Source organism: Magnolia sinica, chromosome 4, assembly GCF_029962835.1.
Source record: "Magnolia sinica isolate HGM2019 chromosome 4, MsV1, whole genome shotgun sequence".
NCBI classification, from domain to species: domain Eukaryota; kingdom Viridiplantae; phylum Streptophyta; class Magnoliopsida; order Magnoliales; family Magnoliaceae; genus Magnolia; species Magnolia sinica.
Window position 1 is genome coordinate 26193163 of NC_080576.1, and position 18063 is coordinate 26211225.

At 42.1% G+C, this 18063-nt stretch overlaps 1 protein-coding gene across 4 annotated transcripts in view; it reads left to right on the top strand.

Moving 5' to 3' along the window:
• Positions 1-18063, top strand: part of LOC131242852 (uncharacterized) — a 47109-nt gene that overhangs the window by 16962 nt on the left and 12084 nt on the right. For 3 of the 4 annotated variants that reach the window (XR_009169748.1, XM_058241768.1, XM_058241769.1), the window contains 3 exons: positions 11965-12031; positions 13729-13782; positions 14204-14293. Coding sequence is in view for 3 of the 4 variants with exons in the window: in XM_058241768.1 (XP_058097751.1) it covers positions 11965-12031; positions 13729-13782; positions 14204-14293 (211 nt within the window). In the remaining variant the exon portion in view is untranslated. The remainder of the gene's footprint in view (positions 1-11964; positions 12032-13728; positions 13783-14203; positions 14294-18063) is intronic. The other variant, XM_058241770.1, reaches the window with a different exon arrangement.

Below are 18063 nucleotides of genomic sequence, written 5' to 3' on the forward strand. Positions count from 1 at the left end.
TAAAAGAAGCGACAAAAATTATATTAAGAGAAAAGGATTATGAAAGAGGTTTTTGGCCCGCTGAGATGGCTGGCCAAAACACCTAAGAAAACGAAAACGAAAGCAAATTACAATTACTGAAATGCAGAACATGGGAGGCCCACTCCACGATAAGAAAGTGGACTCTTTTGATTAGATACCCTACTGTGTGAGATTCCCCTTTGAAGCATCTCCCACTACGTTCTTCCCATACCGCCCACCAAACAGCCGCAAGGGACATTCTCCAAACCAGATTTTTTTGCTTACCAAAGTCTGCTCCATGTTAGGCTTTGAGCAAACAACTAGAAGAATAGGGGAGAACCCAAGAGATATTGAACCAAGAAAAGACAACTGTCCAAATCTGATGGATAAGAGGGCGGTGGATGAAAAGATGATCCACTGATTCTGCCTCCGCCATACAACAGAGGCAAATGTTAGGAATGCACATACCTCTTTTTCTTAAGTTATCTATTGTCAGCACCTTCCTGATACTAACTAGTCAGTTGAATACCGCAATCTTTGGAGGGAGTTTGTATTTCCAAAGTTGTTCAGACAATGGATCTGCCGAGACATAGAAGATGTTGTATATGCGGTTGTATAATGATTTGACCGAGAAGATGCCCTTTTTATCATAATGCTATATAGGTCTGTTAGAATCCCGCTGATCTGGATTGCTGCTATTGAGAAGAGAAAGGAGAGCCACGAGCTCATTGATTTCATTGTCAAGAAGGTTTCTTTGACAGGGGATATTCCACACATTCTTAGAACCGAGAACCGTGCAATTGTCTGCAACTGAGATGAGCCGAAAAGGAGCCAGCTGATAGATGGATGGGAACGTTTCTTTTAAAGGAGCTTCACCAGCCCAGATATCATCCCAAAAGGAAATATTATTACCTTTGCCAACCGAGAAGCGAATCCCATTAAGGACTACCTGTTTCATCTCTAGCACTCCTTTCCATAACACTGAAGCTTTGTAAGCTGCGGAATCTCTGGTCCACCACCCTCCAGCTGAATGACCATATTTGCATTTAACCAAGGAATTCCACAGGGATCCGGATTCAGACCCGAGTCTCCAAGTCCATTTACTAAGGAGGGCTCGGTTCATCAACTTCAGATTTCTAACACCAGCACCACCATCTCGAGTATGAAGACACACCGTTTTCCAGTCGACCAGATGGAAGTTTTTCTTGTCCCCCTTGCCATGCCGAAGGGAATCCCATCTTAGACTTTTAAGCTTATCCATGATTGATTTCGGACATTTGAATAAAGACAAAGTATAGCGGCAAGCTGGAGAGGACCGCTTTGATCATGGTGAGACGATCCCCTATAGATAGATATTTGCATTTCCAAGAGGCGAGGTGTTTATCGAATCTATCTATGACTTTATCTCACAGAAATTTTGGAGGCTTACCCACACAAAGAGGGAGACCAACGAACGTAGTGGGAAGAGAACCAATCAAACAGTTGAAGAGGCCAGCGAACTCAGAGACCTCCGCCTCTTCCATGTTAACACCAATGATAGTGGATTTAGCCAGGTTGACTTTGAGACCCGACACCGCCTTGAAGCAACGAATAATGGTGCGAAGATTACTTGCCTTTTCGTGATTGGCTTTGCAGAAAAGAAGGGTGTCATCTGCGTACTGAATGTGGGATATGGGGGGCATGCCTCTGATAGGACAACCGCCGATCATACCAACTTCTAAACCTTTTTGCAGCATCTTGGATAAGGCTTCTCCCACTATTAAGAATAGAAAAGGGGACAGAGGGGCTCCCTGACGGAGGCCCCTGGAACTAGCGAAAAATCCTTTGGGGGATCCGTTGAGGAGAATTGAGAAGAAAGCTGTCCCCATGCATTCCTTGATCCAACTGTGCCATTTAGCACCGAAAACCATCTTCTGCAGCATATACTGAAGAAATTCCTAGTCTACACGATCGTAGGCCTTCTCAATATCTAGTTTGCATAGGATGCTTTTGGACTTGGCTTTATGAATTGAGTCAAGGCATTCGAAAGCAATCAGAGCACTATTAATGATTTGTCTACCTGGAATGAAGGCACTTTGGTTGTTTGAAATAATCTTGCCCATAACCCCTCTTAAACGAGAAGCGAGGATTTTAGCCAAAATTTTGTAAGGCCCTCCTAAAAGATTGATCGGTCTGAAATCCTTCAAGGCCACTGCACCCGGGATTTTTGGAATCAAAGTGATGAAGGCTGCTCCCAGCTCCTTAGACAAACAACTCCTATCGTGAAATTCAGAGATAAACGCCATGATGTCCCCCTGTAAAACTTCCCAGAAGGAGTGGAAGAAGGATATCGGGAAACTGTCTGGGCTTGGAGCTTTGTCACTTGATAAGGAACTGATCGCCTCCTTAACTTCAACAATTGAGAACTGAGCTTTGATGAGAATGGCTTCTTCTTCAGAAATTTGGACGAATTGGAGATGATCGAGCTTCGGTCTGGACTAGTCCTCTTTGAGGAGAAGATTTCTGAAGTAACCAATTGCTTCTTCAGAAATTTGTTCCTGACTATCACACACTTGTAATGTTGTGGAAAATTTTCGTGTTTTTGTCTCCTTCTGAAACCCAGGTGCTCCGCGATTTCTGCTTCCAGGAGATTTCGTCTTCGAAAATTCTAGAGGAATAGCTATGAATGAGATTGGTCCGTTCGATCCAACTCTCAGCTGACATAGAAGCATCTTCAGCTGCTGAGTCTATAGCTTGAAGTTCTTCTAGAATAGCCGAAGTTTCCAGCTGTCTTTTACACAGAACGACTTTCTTCCACTGTTGATTCTTCCCTTGAGGAGCTTAAGTTTCTTAAATAATCTGAAGCCGGCGAACCCTTCGACTAAGAAACCCTTCCACCAATCCGAAACCATCTGATGAAAACCCTCAATCTTTTGCCAGGAGATATCGAATCTGAATGGTTTTGGACCCCAATTGTCCTCGATAGAGCTGAGGACAACTGGGCTGTGATCTGACGTGGGCCTAGGAAGTAGAGATTGGGAGATGAGAGGGAAAGCTTTGAGCCAATTTGACGAAACGAGAAATCTGTTTAATCTCGCACAGATTGGATTAGCCCTTTCATTCGACCATGTAAATCTAGCTCCAAGAAGGGGAAGATCAATCAGAGCCTGGTTATTGATCCATTTCGAGAACTCTCTCATCGCTGAAGAGACTTTCCCCCCACTGGATTTTTCCTCTGTATAACGGATGATGTTGAAATCCCCACCGATGCACCACGGGCCATTGAAATTCATCCTGACTTGATTGAGCTCCTCCCAGAAATCGATTCTTCTGTCCGCTAGATTAGGACCATACACAAAAGTAAAGAGGCACAAAAAATTGGAACTGGCATCTTTAAGAAGGATCGAAACTGAGAACTTACCCACCCAGCTGTGGTCGAGGGACCAGACAGTGGAGTTCCAAGCCATAACGACACCTCCCACACTACCAATAGCATTTAAGGCCACCCATTTAACGTCTCTAGTCTTCCAAAGGGAATGCATAAGAGCATCATTGAAATTAGCTACCTTTGTTTCCTGTAAACAAATAATGCTGGCTTTGCTTCTGTAACATTTATCTTTGAAGATGCTACACTTCCGACTAGAACCCACCCCTCGCACATTCCAGGATAAAATAATCATCTAAGAAACTGATCTACCCCTTCGACCCACTTTGGCTATAACCAGGTCGATCCCGACACTAGAATTAGGATCGGATCAGAGGCCTTGAAGTTCTCTGTTAGAGTTAAGCTTGAGGCGGTTATGTCTTGGAGAAATGGATGGAGATATAGGACGGCCCCGAGTCCTATACAATGAAATAAGGCGATGAAATCCTCCGAATGATCTCCAAAGGAGAGGCCAATTGACCTTTCGATATGACTCAGTGCGTCCCTGATCCATCTCTTCTTCTGAATATTTCTTGCGATCTGATTTTTTTGATTGACCAAATCCTGGTTAGCGATACTGACTCCTCCCATATCAACTACAGGACTGCCTGCCCTCATCTGCAGAGGTTTGGCTTCGATAATATCTTCACTGGTGTCTTCTTGAAATAGAACGGCTAGGTCTTGGTCCGCTTCTGAGAGTGTTGTGGATCGGGGGGAATGAGAGTCCAAGGAGTCCGACCTCTCCGAGGATAGCGGGGAAGGAGCAGAACCTCTATCGAAAGGGTCATGATCCGAAGAGAAGAACGGAAATTGGATGGAGGGAGGTTTTCCGGCTGAATAGTTTGGGCTAATGCTAGGAATGATACTATGGTCGGGCCTAGGTTCGTCAAACAGAGAAAGGTTTAGATTCAAAAGGTCAGCGTTCGAGGCTACGATTTGAGACCCGAAAAGGGAATCGGGGCTATCGAAGCCCGACCGAACCTCACGATGCTCGACATGGCAGCAATCCGAGCCTAACCCGTAAGTATTCACACACGTGTCAATAGCTGCTACTTGACACATATCAGTCTCGAGATCTGGGAGGACTTCTCGTCTCAAACACCAGCTCTGAAACAGCGCGGAGACGCTCGATGGCGGCTACTTCTCGAGCGCTCATATCGATCTCGTGGTGACACGTATCATAGACGTACACTGGAGAAACTGAAGGATTGCGACGTGAGATGGACGCAATTGTAGGCGGTATTAGAGCGGAGTTGCTCGATGGTGGAAGCGTGTCTAAAACTCGTGGACATGCTTCGATCGTGTGATGCCACGTATCGGAGTCGTACGCTGGAGGAGCTGCAGGATTGCGACGTGTGAAGATTGGTAGTTCGAGGGACTTCGGAAATGGTGACTCGCAGTAATTAGGTGCTCCAGCAGATCTCTGAGAATGAACACCTTCTTCCCTACCGAGCTCGGAGGCGGTCTGAGGATGAGAGGAAACCCTCTCTCTGCTCTTCCAAATATCACCCCATCTGGCAATAGGATGATGCTTAGGTTCTTGTTGAATTGGCAGAAGCAGAGTTCTTTCATCTGCAACAACTTTGATGAACAGAGGCGATGGAGTGCCTTTTTTTCTTCTGATGCGGAGTCTGATGACTCCCACCTCTTCGCCCAATTTTGTTTTGGAATTAAGCTCGATCAGATCTCCCAAATGAGAAGATATTTGTAGAAAGAACTCTTTGTTCCATAGCTCTAGTGGAATCGACTAGACTAAGAGCCATACCTCCTCGAAACCGAAAGTTGAGAACTGATCCCTTCTCAAAATATTGAGTACCGGGCCGTCGGAATGAAGAGCTCCTGCCATTAGAAGGAAATCCGTGTTAAGACCCGGAGTCACTGTAACCTAAAGCTCGTTAAAACCAATGGGTTTTAGATCGTATGCATCTGCTGATAACCCCCGGATTTCCTCTAACCACGTCCTTACCGCTGTAATCGAAGATCCTTCTTTGGTGATAACCACCATTGTATCCTTGAGGGCCCTCCTGTAATTGTCTAATGATTCTTGATGGATGTGAATAGTGTCGACCTCTGGAGGCTCTGTCTTCGTCTCCTCTTTTTTTCCTCCCTTCTGTGACTGGACTGGGATCGAAGATGACTATCTTTATGATGGGTGATGCTGGGTTTTCCTGAGATTAGAAGGGCCTCCTTGAAAGAAATAGATCCCACCTCCTTGAATGCGATGGATCCCGACTGATGCTGTCGGTTCGAGGCTACCCAATACTACTTATGGGACTTTTGGGATACTTGGAGTTTACATTTGCGTTTGAGTTCCGGACCATATCTCGCCTTTTGGACAAGCATTTTGTTGCCGCCGAGACTTTCTCCATTAAGGATCTAGATCGCCCTGTGATGTTCTTTCATCGAACCCATCCTCACCAACACAAAACCACGGAGGGACCCATTAGTCTTGTTTTTGGGGAGCACAACATCCATCACCTCTCCAGCTCTCCCGAATGCTCTCGAGAAGTTGATGGGTAACCATCCTTCTGGAAACCCTTTAACGAATAGAGTTGGGTGACTGGCCACATCCTTCTTCTTGCTCAGGAACTTAGGATCTCGTTCTTTTCTTCTGGTCACCTGGGTCCAGTTACTGTCTTCTCCTCTCACAGAAGATGCAAGTATTTCTCCTTCTTCTGCGTCTTGAGGCTCTGCAAGGAGAAGATCATCTGCCTCCTCGTGTCTTTCATTTGAAATACTCTCCCTTAGATCGATTGAGCAATCTTTTGATCTGTTACTTTTCGTCTTCGAAGTCATCTCGGCATTGGAATCATCTCGGCATGGTTAAACAGATGGGGTTTGTGACTATCTGATTCCGAACACCCCACAGAAGAAGAAGTAGCAGATAAAGTTGATGGTGACCAGGGTGATGAGGAGATCATTATCCCCTCCCTTGACCCGGCTAGTGATGTTGAGGATGATATTGTGGAGACTATCCCACTTGCAGTGGTGAGGTGCGCCTTGACCCAGATGAAGGAAAGTGAAGATTGGTGTAGAACCATCATTTTCCACACTTACGCCAATTGCGGAGAAAAGAGCTGCAAAGTGATAAAAGACAGCGGGATCTATGAGAATGTAGTTTCCCTAGTTACTTTTAGTCACCTGGGGTTGAAGCCAGTCCCTCACCCCGACCCATACAGAGTTTCTTGGGTGGATGCGACATCCTTTCTTGTGACCCAGCGATGCCTTGTTCCGATTGAGTTTGGACCATACAAGGACAAGTTGTGGTGTAATGTGGTCACGATGGACGTTGGCCATATCATCTTGGGAAGGCCATGGCTCTATGACAAAGGTGTCACAATATTCGGGCGTACGAATAATTGTGTATATAAGCATAAATGAAAGAAGCTTGTCTTAAGCCCGCTCCCTCCCAAATCGTCAACAAGAGCTAAATATGTTGCGTCCTCAGGCGGTCCTAAGAGTCAAAGGGCGCTTCAGTCGAAGTCTCTCCACATGATAGATGCTAAGGAGTTTGAGAGAGAGACTAAGGCAGGGACTATGGTGTATGCTCTACTGGCTAGGGAGAGTACACCTGAGGTTGCTATGGGGATACCCCAGGATGCTTGTCCGGTCCTAGAGGAGTTTTGGGATGTCTTTCATGAGGACCTTCTAGATGAGCTTCCACCGATGCTAGACATTCAGCATGCGATAGATCTCATCCCAGGGGCGACCCTACCAAACCTCCCTCACTACAGAATGAACCCCATTGAGCATGCTGAGTTGAAGAGGCAAGTGGATGAATTGCTTAAAAAGGGATTCATTCGTGAGAGTCTGAGCCCGTGCACCGTGCCCGCGCTTCTTACGCCTAAGAAAGATGGCACGCGGCGCATGTGTGTTGATAGTAGAGCCATAAACAAGATCACTGTCAAGTATCGGTTTCCCATCCCAAGACTGATGACATGCTTGACATGATGGCCACCTCTATTATCTTTTTGAAAATTGACCTCAAGAGTGGTTATCACCAAATTCGTGTTTGCCTGGGAGATGAATGGAAAACTGCCTTCAAGACGAAGGACAGGCTATACGAGTGGCTGGTTATGCCATTCGGGTTAACCAATGCCCCAAGTACGTTTATGAGGGTGATGACCCAGGTACAGCGACCCTTATGGGCAAGTTTTTAGTTGTGTACTTTAATGATTTCTCATCTATAGTACGTCCCCTAGCCAGCACATCGAGCACTTGAGGCAGGTCTGCAACGCCTTGCGCATAGAAAAACTCTATGTGAACCTCAAGAGGTGTTCCTTCTTGACCTCCTGTGTTATCTTCCTGGGGTTCGTTGTATCGTCAGAGGGTATGTCTGCAGACCTCGGGAAAGTCAATGCCATTGTCAATTGGCATGAGCCGCGGACCATACACGATGTGCGAAGCTTTCACGGCCTAACTATGTTCTATCGGCGGTTCATCCTTGGATTTAGCTCGATTATGACTCCTATCACATATTGCATACGAAAAAGGGAAGTTTTAATGGACTAAAGCCGCGGCAAGGGCTTTCTCAGAAATTAAAAAGAAGATGATGGAAGCACCAGTCATGCGTCTACTTCACTTTACCAAAGCCTTTGAGGTAGCGTGTGACGCGTCAGGAATTGCCATAGGCGGAGTGTTAAGCTAAGAGGGACATCCTGTGGCCTTTTTCCGTAAGAAGCTGAATGAGGCTAAACAACGCTACTCCACTTATGACAAGGAGTTCTATGCGGTTGTGCAATCATTGTGCTATTGGCGGCATTATTTATTACTGCAAGAATTCGTCCTGTTCTCCGATCATGAGGCCTTGAAATATTTGAGCTCTCAAAAGAAGTTGAGCTCTAGGCATGCCAAGTGAGCACAATTTCTTTAAGAGTACACATTTGTGCTTAAGCACAAGGCTGGAAAAGAGAATAAGGTTACTGACGTGCTTAGTCATCGTATTATGACGCTGTGGTCCATTAGTATTGAAGTTATAGGCTTTGAGCAACTTAAAGGTCAGTACTCAAACTGTCCTGATTTTGGGATCATTTATGCGTCATTGTCTAGTGACCCGCCCTCGAGGAGTGCGGAGTTCGTCCTTACAGATGGATATCTTTTTAGAGGGGACAAGCTCTGTATCCCACGAACATCCCTCCGCAATTTTCTAGTTTGGGAACTGCATGCTGGAGGGATGGCAGGTCACTTTGGTCGAGATAAAACAGTTGTCCTTGTGTTTAATCGTTTCTATTGGCCTAATCTCCAGCGAGATGTGGCTAAGATTGTAGGGCAGTGTCGGACATGTTAACTGGCGAAGCAGAGGAAGCAAAATACAGGTTTTGTACTCCTTTGCCAGTTCCACATGCCTCGTGGCAAGATGTCAGTATGGACTTCGTGCTTGGGCTTCCCAAGACTATTCGTAAGTATGACTCCATACTCGTGGTTGTTGATCGATTTTCTAAGATGACCCATTTCCTACCTTGTTATAAGACCTCAGATGCCTCCCATGTTGCTAAGTTATTCTTTCAGGAGGTTGTGCGACTCTATGGAGCACCTAGATCCATTGTGTCTGACAGAGATACTAGGTTCACTAGTTATTTTTGGAAGACTCTCTGGCATCTTTTGGGTACGAGGCTTCAGTTTTCTTAAACATATCATCCCCGGTCAGATGGTCAAACAGAGGTAGTGAACCGTAGCCTAGAGAATTTGTTAAGATGTCTGGTTGGAGACCACCACAGGACTTGGGACACTGCTCTTCCCACAATAGAGTTCACGTATAATTCTTCAGTGAATAGGTCCATAGGAATGAGCCCGTTTGAAATTGTTTCAGGTCTTAGACCCCGAGCCCCCATAGATTTGATCCCCATGGCTACCCCACAACGTTCTTCAGTGTTAAGAGAGTCTTTCGCCCAACATATACATGCATTGCATAATGAGATCAGGAGGAAGATTAATTCAAGTACTGAACATTATAAACTTTCTGCTGACACTCACAGGAGATTTAGAAAATTTCAACATGGAGATGACATCATGGTTTGTATTAAGTCTGATTGGTTTCCACCTTGATCCGTGAAGAAGCTTCATGCCCTTAGCATAGGCCCACATAAAATTGTGAAAAGGTTGGGGTCTAATGCTTATGTTGTTGATATCTCTGCTACCATGGGCATCAGTTCTACATTTAACATGGAAGATCTAGTTTCCTTTCACGAGCCATTACCTCTATTCACTGGTTCCCCTGTTTCTTCTCAGACCCTCCCTATATATGGACCTTGGCCACGGCCTGATCTTCCTGTACCCATCTTGCTTTCTCTTCCACCTGCACCGAGAAGAGACGAGGTAGAGGAAATTTTGGACTTCGAGGCGGTTTCCGCTCGCTCCGGGGGTTTCCAGAAATTCTTAGTCAAATGGAGGAACAGGCCCATTACAGATAACTCTTGGATCACAGAGGTAGAGCTGCAACGCATCGACCTCGATTTGCCCGAGAGATACAGGAGTTCACTTTCGCCAGTAACGAATTCTTCCTACCCAGGGAGAATTGATGCAGACATCAGTGGTGCACCTTTTAGAGTGTACCAGAGGACGAGGCATCACCGCCAGAGTATTGGATTGGAGGAGTTGATGTGGATGGACGTTGGGTCTATTGGGACCCATTTTCTGACACGCTACGAGTGCAGGAGCGGCATGAGCGTACCTTGACCATAGATCCATGGGTTGGATTTCACACCCTACCACATGAGTGTTTTAGTTTTAGGCGTTTTTGGTCTTTTCATTATTTTAGGGGCTTTATTGCACTTTCTTTACTTTTCGTCTTTTTTTTTTTTTGTTATTTTTCTTATTTTCAGGGGCTTGGGTGCACTTTTACGTTTTCCATAGCTTATATATGCATTGTGAGAAACCCTATTTTCATCATTATTAAATGAATAGAAAATCGTCTATTTTCTTTCTCTTTATTCAAGAGATTAGGGTTTTAGGATTGGCCCTTGGGTGTTGAGGATTCTACCCCGATTTCAGGTTTCTTTATTTCTAGATCTTCGAGGTGTAGGAAAAGGTAAGAATCATCATCATTCTTTTTTTTTGACGTTGTACTTTTTTCATCTCGAACCCTTCATTCTTCACCCCTTTTGTTCTTCTCTAGATATCCCCTTTCTAGTTTAAACGGAAAAGAGGGATGGCTAGTCAGTAGAATTAGATCCAAACTTAATTGTGGATTGACTTATGCTAGATCCGGGATATTCTCATATCCCTAGGTCCTCCCTTTTTACTGTTTACACGATTTTATGATAAGGGGCATGATCCTGACGGAATGACCTCATCTTTGTTTTGAAGTTTACTTAATCCCTTTGATTGAAAACAATTAGTTAATTGGTGTATTTATTTGAACATTCTCTAACTTGATTATACATGCATTTAGGATTAGGTCATCACATGTCCCCGCATCACTCTTGTTCTTCTTGATCTGCAAGGAATGTAGGGGGCCCTGAGCTAATACACTTTCAGTATCATGCTGGAGACTATTTGAGTCCTTAATTGTTGTGATAAGGTGGTCCAAAGTGAGTGCATGAGGAGGGTGCTTTTGACATTTTTTAATGGTGTGATGTGGTCTGGATGGTATTCTTTAACTAGAAATTTGACAAAAACTACAGCTTGAACTAGTGGTTTTATGTTTCATAGATCTTCCAAAGAAAACAAAAATGTCTCTAGGATTGGATCGATCCCATTCACCCTTTGTGATGGTTTGAGTGCGGCGGCATTCAATTATTTGGACCAACGGTTGTCCTTTTTTTTTTTTTTTTCTCCACATAGTGCATCAGAGCCACTCCCCTGAATGCAATACTAAAGAGACTTGATCCCAGACCACACATTGGGAGAGCTGGTTCACTACTAGCTCAGCTACCAAGCTGGGTGTAATCAGTGGTGGTTCCTTGAAGCAAGTGTAATTCAGGAAACTGGAACTTAGGTAGGCTGAGAAGTATTATATGGGAGCTGAACTGAAATTATATGTTCTTGACCATACACATGAAGGTGTATGGGTTTTTATAGAAATGAATTTGTAACTTGGATGTTTGGTCTTATTAATTTACAAAGAAAAAAAATGATGGATTTGTAGGATAATGAGGGTGCAGGACTCCTGGCAGTCCTTTTGCTGGGTTCCAGGTGCCAATGGTTGCTAGTGGACCCACTGACATGACTAACCTATCAGCTTTGGCTGGCCCTTTTCTACAGAGCTGGTGCACAAAATTTACACTTAATGGGGTTTCTTGATATTACTTTGGCTAGATACATTTGGAGTTAATTGTTTTAACACTTTGTTGTAGCCAGGATCTCATAAAATGAAAACCACAACCTATGCTTCTACTTGTAAACAAAAGACTTTTTGTTTTTCACCGATGTTTTGCTTCCTTTTCTGTTTCCAGTATGGCCTGACTTACCAGCTTAGGTATAGTTCCTAAAGTGTGTTAATGTCATTTTCTAAGATTAATAATGAGCATCTTTGCAAAATGTTAATCAGCGGCTGTTTGTTGAAAGTGTTTTGCTATGAAATTATGTGAACTTGATGACTGACAAATTTATATTTTGCACAGATGGGTGGAAGGGATGGCACCTGTGTTTTCTCGAGCCGCCTGGCGTTGTGTGTGGCATCTCATCCAGGTTCAACTTCAAAAATTTCGGTTTTAATGAATCTTTCATCTGCCTTTTGTCAAGGAAATGCAGACGTCTTTATTGGGTACTTGCTAGAAGTTCTATTGGTATTTTGGTATCTGTAGTAGATTCTTAGTTTTGATTCTTCTGAACCACGTTTTAGCAATTGTTTCTCCCCTGTACGGTATTGTGCATCTCTCTATGGAACTCCCCAATTGTCGTTCTCTCAGATACTAATACGTGATTTAATTCTAGACTCCACTCTTTTGAACCCTTTTCTATTACAAGTTGCAGTCCATGTTAGTCCTCTATTTAAACAAGAACATATTCACGGTTCATTGATTGGATACCTTAAATCAAAGCTTTTGTTTGTCCTCAGTATGAAGGGGTGAATCTTGAACTGGTTTATGCCCTCAGCAGTTATCTACACGTGTCTAATCAGGGGAGAGGTGCCAACACAGGAGTCATCCATTAAGTTTGAGCCTGGGCATTTTCTTGTGATGTCAAGAAAGAAGCTAGGCTATGGGGCTTTTGTGGTTAAGGGAGAACAGACTTCAACAAATTATTTTTATTTATTTATTTATTTATATTGATTGATGATGCGGTGGGAGATGATCAACTGCAGATTCTGCCTGAGAAAGGGAGAAGTAGAGGTCACAAATAAAAAGGAGAGAAGAGGCGAGCAGGCTCCAACTCGAACTTCAAGTGTCAATCATAAAAATACAAAAAAATAAAATCAAATCCACTGATTTTATTTCAAGTCCCCAATTTTGTTGTTGTTGTTTATTCATTAAACAGACACTTAATCTTGTTAATGAATATACAAGGACTAGAGATTTGGTACTTGCTGCTGACAGAAAAGGTATACTGGTGTTTTACTAATCATTTCAATGGGATCCGCAAAGACCGGTTCTATTTTCTGAATTAAGTTGTTAAGTATAATGGTTGGTAGTGTCTATGAATATGGTAAGGATCTGATATTGATCTCAGCGAAGATGCTGATATATTGAAGTGTGGGATATTGCTTGCCAACAGATGCAGGTTAGTGGTAGACTTTGATGTGTGGAATAACTTTGCTAGAAATGGTGGGGATTAATAAGAAAGCATTTGACAGGAAGTCAGATCTACAAAAAACATCAAGCCCTTTATTGATGAAGTCAGATGTGTTGTTTAGACTTTGAAGCTTGAACAGCACATGGTGTGAGATCTCTAATTAGGCAATACTTGGGACATATGGTTTATTCATCATAAACATCACCACCACCACCACCAACACCATAATAGCCTTGTCCCAGCTATTATGGTTACTGATAACAATTGAAAATAAAATAAAATAAATTGAGTAAATTATGCTGATCTCAGCTCCATAAGATGCAAATAAATTCATTAGTGCATATACATTCACAAATCCTGTTGAATTATACACTGGGACTGAGGAAATGCTGGTGACTATAATATATTTTTAACGATATAGTCAGTATTGATGCATACCTGACTTTATCTAGATCCTTTCATTGGATGTCTACTGATCTGTTTCTTCCCAGTTTTAGCGTTTTTTTTTTTTTTTTTGTTCTTACAAATGTGCCTTCTTCTCTATGTTCATATTAAAGCATGCTGTGTTTATTTTGTTGTGAGTTTAAGGAATGGCATCATTTTCATTAAATTGCAGCAGTCACTTAATGAATGTTCCCTTCTATCTCTTGCAGAACGATCTGATACATGGATGGGGCTTGGACATGAAACTTGGATATTGTGCTCAGGTGAGGCTTGTTGTCCATATAGTTTGATTATGGATGCACATATCAGATTATGCGAATTGATGGTCAGGGCAATAGACCAATTACAGTTAATTTAATATTGCAATCAGGTGATGGAAATGTCAAATTTTTTTGGTGGTCAAGTTTTCTATTTTTTAATATGTGCTGGAAGGGCTAATAATAAAAGAAAAAATGTTATCATGTCCCTGAATTCAGATAAGTTTAGCTTTATTTCATGCATCAGTCCTGTGTCGTTTGTATACAGTTTGCTATTATGCTTGATTGTAAACAAAGCATATAATTGTACATATTCTCAGTGGAGTTCAAAACTTGCAGGCTGTATGTAGCTGTAGTTGGTTGCTCCTTATCTTTCCTCCTTCACTTTCCATGTATGTGCTAAATGATATATACCTATGAATTTCAGGGGGATCGGACAAAGAAAATTGGTGTGATTGATAGTGAATTCATTATTCATCAGGGGATACCATCTTTGGGAGGATCATCTGCAGATAAGGTTCAATTAGAAGTAGAAATGGCCTTGGCAATTATATGGATTTTTTCCCCCATTGACTGTTACTTATAGATGTTAGGGCTTTTTTTTTTAATTTTTAATTTTTTTTATTTAAATTATTTTATTTTATTTTTATGTAAGGGATGTAAACGTACTAAATATTCTGCATTTTAGAGCAACTCAATTTGATGTTTGGCATTTGATAGAGAAACTCATGTACATTCGGTTATGTAATTTGGATGCTTCTATATTTTCACTTGTCAATTGAAGTTTGCATTTTGATTTTTTTTTTATATAAATTTAAATTTCTTCTGCTGCACTTTGTTTTTTGAACAAGCAATCAAAGAAAACATCTTGTTGAAAATCAAAGGCCAACTAAAGTCCCAATATACAAATCTGGGTGATTAGAGCCCTCTCACCAAAAGTAGAGCTACCTCATTTGATTCCTTCCTCATGAGGTTAAGTGAAATGTTTAACCTGGCTACATCTGAAACAAAAAAGAGTGCCAAGATGCCCAATATCAGTTTTGGATTGTTTGATAAAAATTAGGCGAGAATTTTTATGGCAAGGAGTCGAAGAAAAGCATAAATTCCATTTAATGAAATCGGAGGAGGATTGCAAGCCTTTTCAAGAGAGGGGAGCAGGCATAAGAAGTTTGGAATTGATGCACTCCGCTCTTTTGGGGCAATGGCTATGGAGGCTTGGTGGGAGGAAGGTTATTTATGGAAACAGGTCATTGTTAAGAAATGTGAGATAGAGGAAGGAGGTAGAAGGTTTAGAGTGTCTTCTTCATATAAAGCATCGGGGGCTTGGAAAGCAATAGCAAGGCTAAATGAGCAATTTGAGGAGGGGGTGGGTTTCTCTTTAGGGGATGGAAAGAGTATTCGGTTTTGGGTTGATGTTTGGTTGGGGGAATTAGCTCCTTCAAGAAGCTTTCCCTAATTTGGCTAGAATATTGATGGATCTGAATATCCCGGTTGTTTGTTGTTATTCTATCGTAGGAAATGAGGTGATTTGAGCTCCTTTATGTAGAAGCCATAGAAGCCAGAGGCTCCGGAGGAGGCAAGAATGAACGGTGGTGAGCCTGAGAGAAGCGACTCTGATGATTCAATATAGGCAGAAAGCCCAGAATCTTCAGTGACAACTTGTGTATATGAAGTTGGCATATCTTTTGGTGGGTAGGCTGTGAGATTGAACCCATGGCTTGATGGTTGCTACTAATGGCTGGCTATGAGGCTCAGTCCATTGTGGTAGGGGTATACTGAAATCCAATCCAGTCATTGCCTCTTGGGATGCCTTTATGTAGAAGGAATTTATCGGAAGATGAAGTGGAGGCAATGATTAATTCATTGGGAATGCTTCAAAAGGTTAAGCCATTGGTGGGTGAGGCGAGATTCTATGGGGTGGAGTAAAGATACATCTAGGAAATTCTTAGTTAAATCATTTTATTACTTCTCGTTTGGGCTTTCTTTGGTGAGAGAATTAAGCCAAACAACTTTTGTGTGGCATTATAGGGCTTCCCTCCAAGTGGCGGTTTTAGCTTGGCCTATGGCAAGGAATAAGGTGCTCATGATCAATAATCTTCAAAAGAGAAGGATGGTCTTGACCGATTTTATGTCTGATGCATATGCAAGATGAAGAATTGGTGCATCATCTTTTCCTCCATTGTTCTTTTGAAAGAGTCATATGGGAAAAGTTTTTGGAAGTTCTTGGAATATCTTGGGTTATGTTAGGATCTATAAAAAGCTTCTTTAGGGCATGGCACAGGGGATGAACTGGTAACGAAGGGAAGGCAATATGGAAGTTATCCTTGTTGGCCAGTATCTAGGTTGTGCGGGAGGAGAGGAATAAAGGTTCTTTTGGAATCGAAGAAGCCAGGTAGTGGAAGTATTTAATAGGGCTAAATTGAATGTAATGGAGTGGGCGATTGCTTGTAAAGTTGTAAGCTAGTTTCATTCATTTTTCTCTTTTCTTTGCTTTTTATTTTTTGTTTTCTTTGGCTTCGGCCTTTTTCGAATAAATTATTGCCTTTACAAAAAAAAAAAGGGAAAGAAAAGAATAGAAAAATTACAATCCTTTAGAGAAGAGAGATACAAGAAGCCCAATCCACAATTAGAATTAGAAACCTTAGAGGAAACATGATGAGGACATCATGTCACGTACACCCTTACGTGCATGTCAGAGGAGGCGGGCCGCACTGATTTCCTTGTGGCTAGGCGAGTACCCATGATCGTGCTAAAGACCCCATGTGCATGTGTGGGCATCTGGAAGACCCCACACTAGGAAGATGCAAATGGGCTACTTTATGGAGTGATCCAGACCGTTAGATTGGAGGGACGCGACGATCGGGCCATTGGATCGTATGGATTACATGATCGGGCTATTGATCGTTGATCATCCACATCAGTTTTAGACTTTATCATCTTTTAGGATTTAGTTTTTTATTATTTTATATTTGGACGCATTATGAGTGTTTTGATTGATTTTATTTAGACTAGGGTTATTTTCGTTAAGATTCACAAGACGGGGGAATTATTGTAATTTTTGAAACTTCTTGGATCCATAAAAAGAGAGGGGTGTGTGACTTCCCCCCATTGGATTTTGTGATTAAAAAAAGAAGAGGAAAAAGCTCTTGCTTTCTTCTCCCATCTTCATGCGATTTGAAGATACTTCCATGCGATTTGGAAGGAAGATTGGTGCGAGGCTAATCTTCATCAATAAAGGTACGATGTCTCCATCTATCCCCACACCATCTTATCTTTTCTTCTCCATCTAGGTATTTTCTTCAAGTTCTTCATTATCTCCATCACATATCTTTGTCTTCTTCCAACCCCTACTTTCCCATACCCATCCACAATCCAAACCTTAACCGACCTAAATCCATCCTCCCATGCTACACGTGTGACCGTATGGCCACACGTGTGAATCCTACCTGCTCTTTTTGGTTTCCTACTATCATTATATCAACACCCCTTTCTTCCATCCCCGAAACCCTAATCCTAAACCTAAAATTCCTAATTTTCTAAATTACCCAAACCCTAATTTTCACCTTAGGTTGTATTAGGTTTCTTATTTTCAAATAGACTATAACCTATGCTAATTGGATGTCCTTACATCCATTAGATCATAGTTTTTATTTATTTATTTATTTATTGATCTTGTGTTACGATGTTGGTAACTTAGGTTGGGATTATGCATAGTTTTCTTTTGATTTTCATGATATTTGTGATGATTATAGCGATTTTTGTGTTTTTTTGTTAAATATTTTAATTCGGCTATTTGATCTCACATGTTACTTAGTTCATGCATTAGTCCTGCATCAAAACAATTCTGGTCTTTGAAGAAACATTCTGGAAACATCTACTATTCCTTTCTCCCTAGATAGACCATGGGGTGGCGAGAAGAGCTAAATGCCAAAGAGCCCCCCCCCTCTTTCTTTCTTTCTTTCTTTTCAAGGGTGAATGGTGGCGAAATTGTCACAATGAATTTCATTGGAAGAGTCATAGGGATATGATAAACTCGGCTAAAAATGTCTTCAACTAAAGGGATTCATACACCCCATGAGCCATGGTATTCAACCTTGGCACTAGAATGAGTTTTTACTCTTTCATGTAGCTAGATTTCCACCGACCAAAGTACAAAACTCCATAGTAGACTATCGGTCTATGAGAGATCCTTCTTAACAATGTCTGTATATGTCTTAACACAAGTATGACCATGCTTGGGAGTAGAGTCCTCTATTAGGAGATCCATTTAAAAAGCTTCAAGATGCT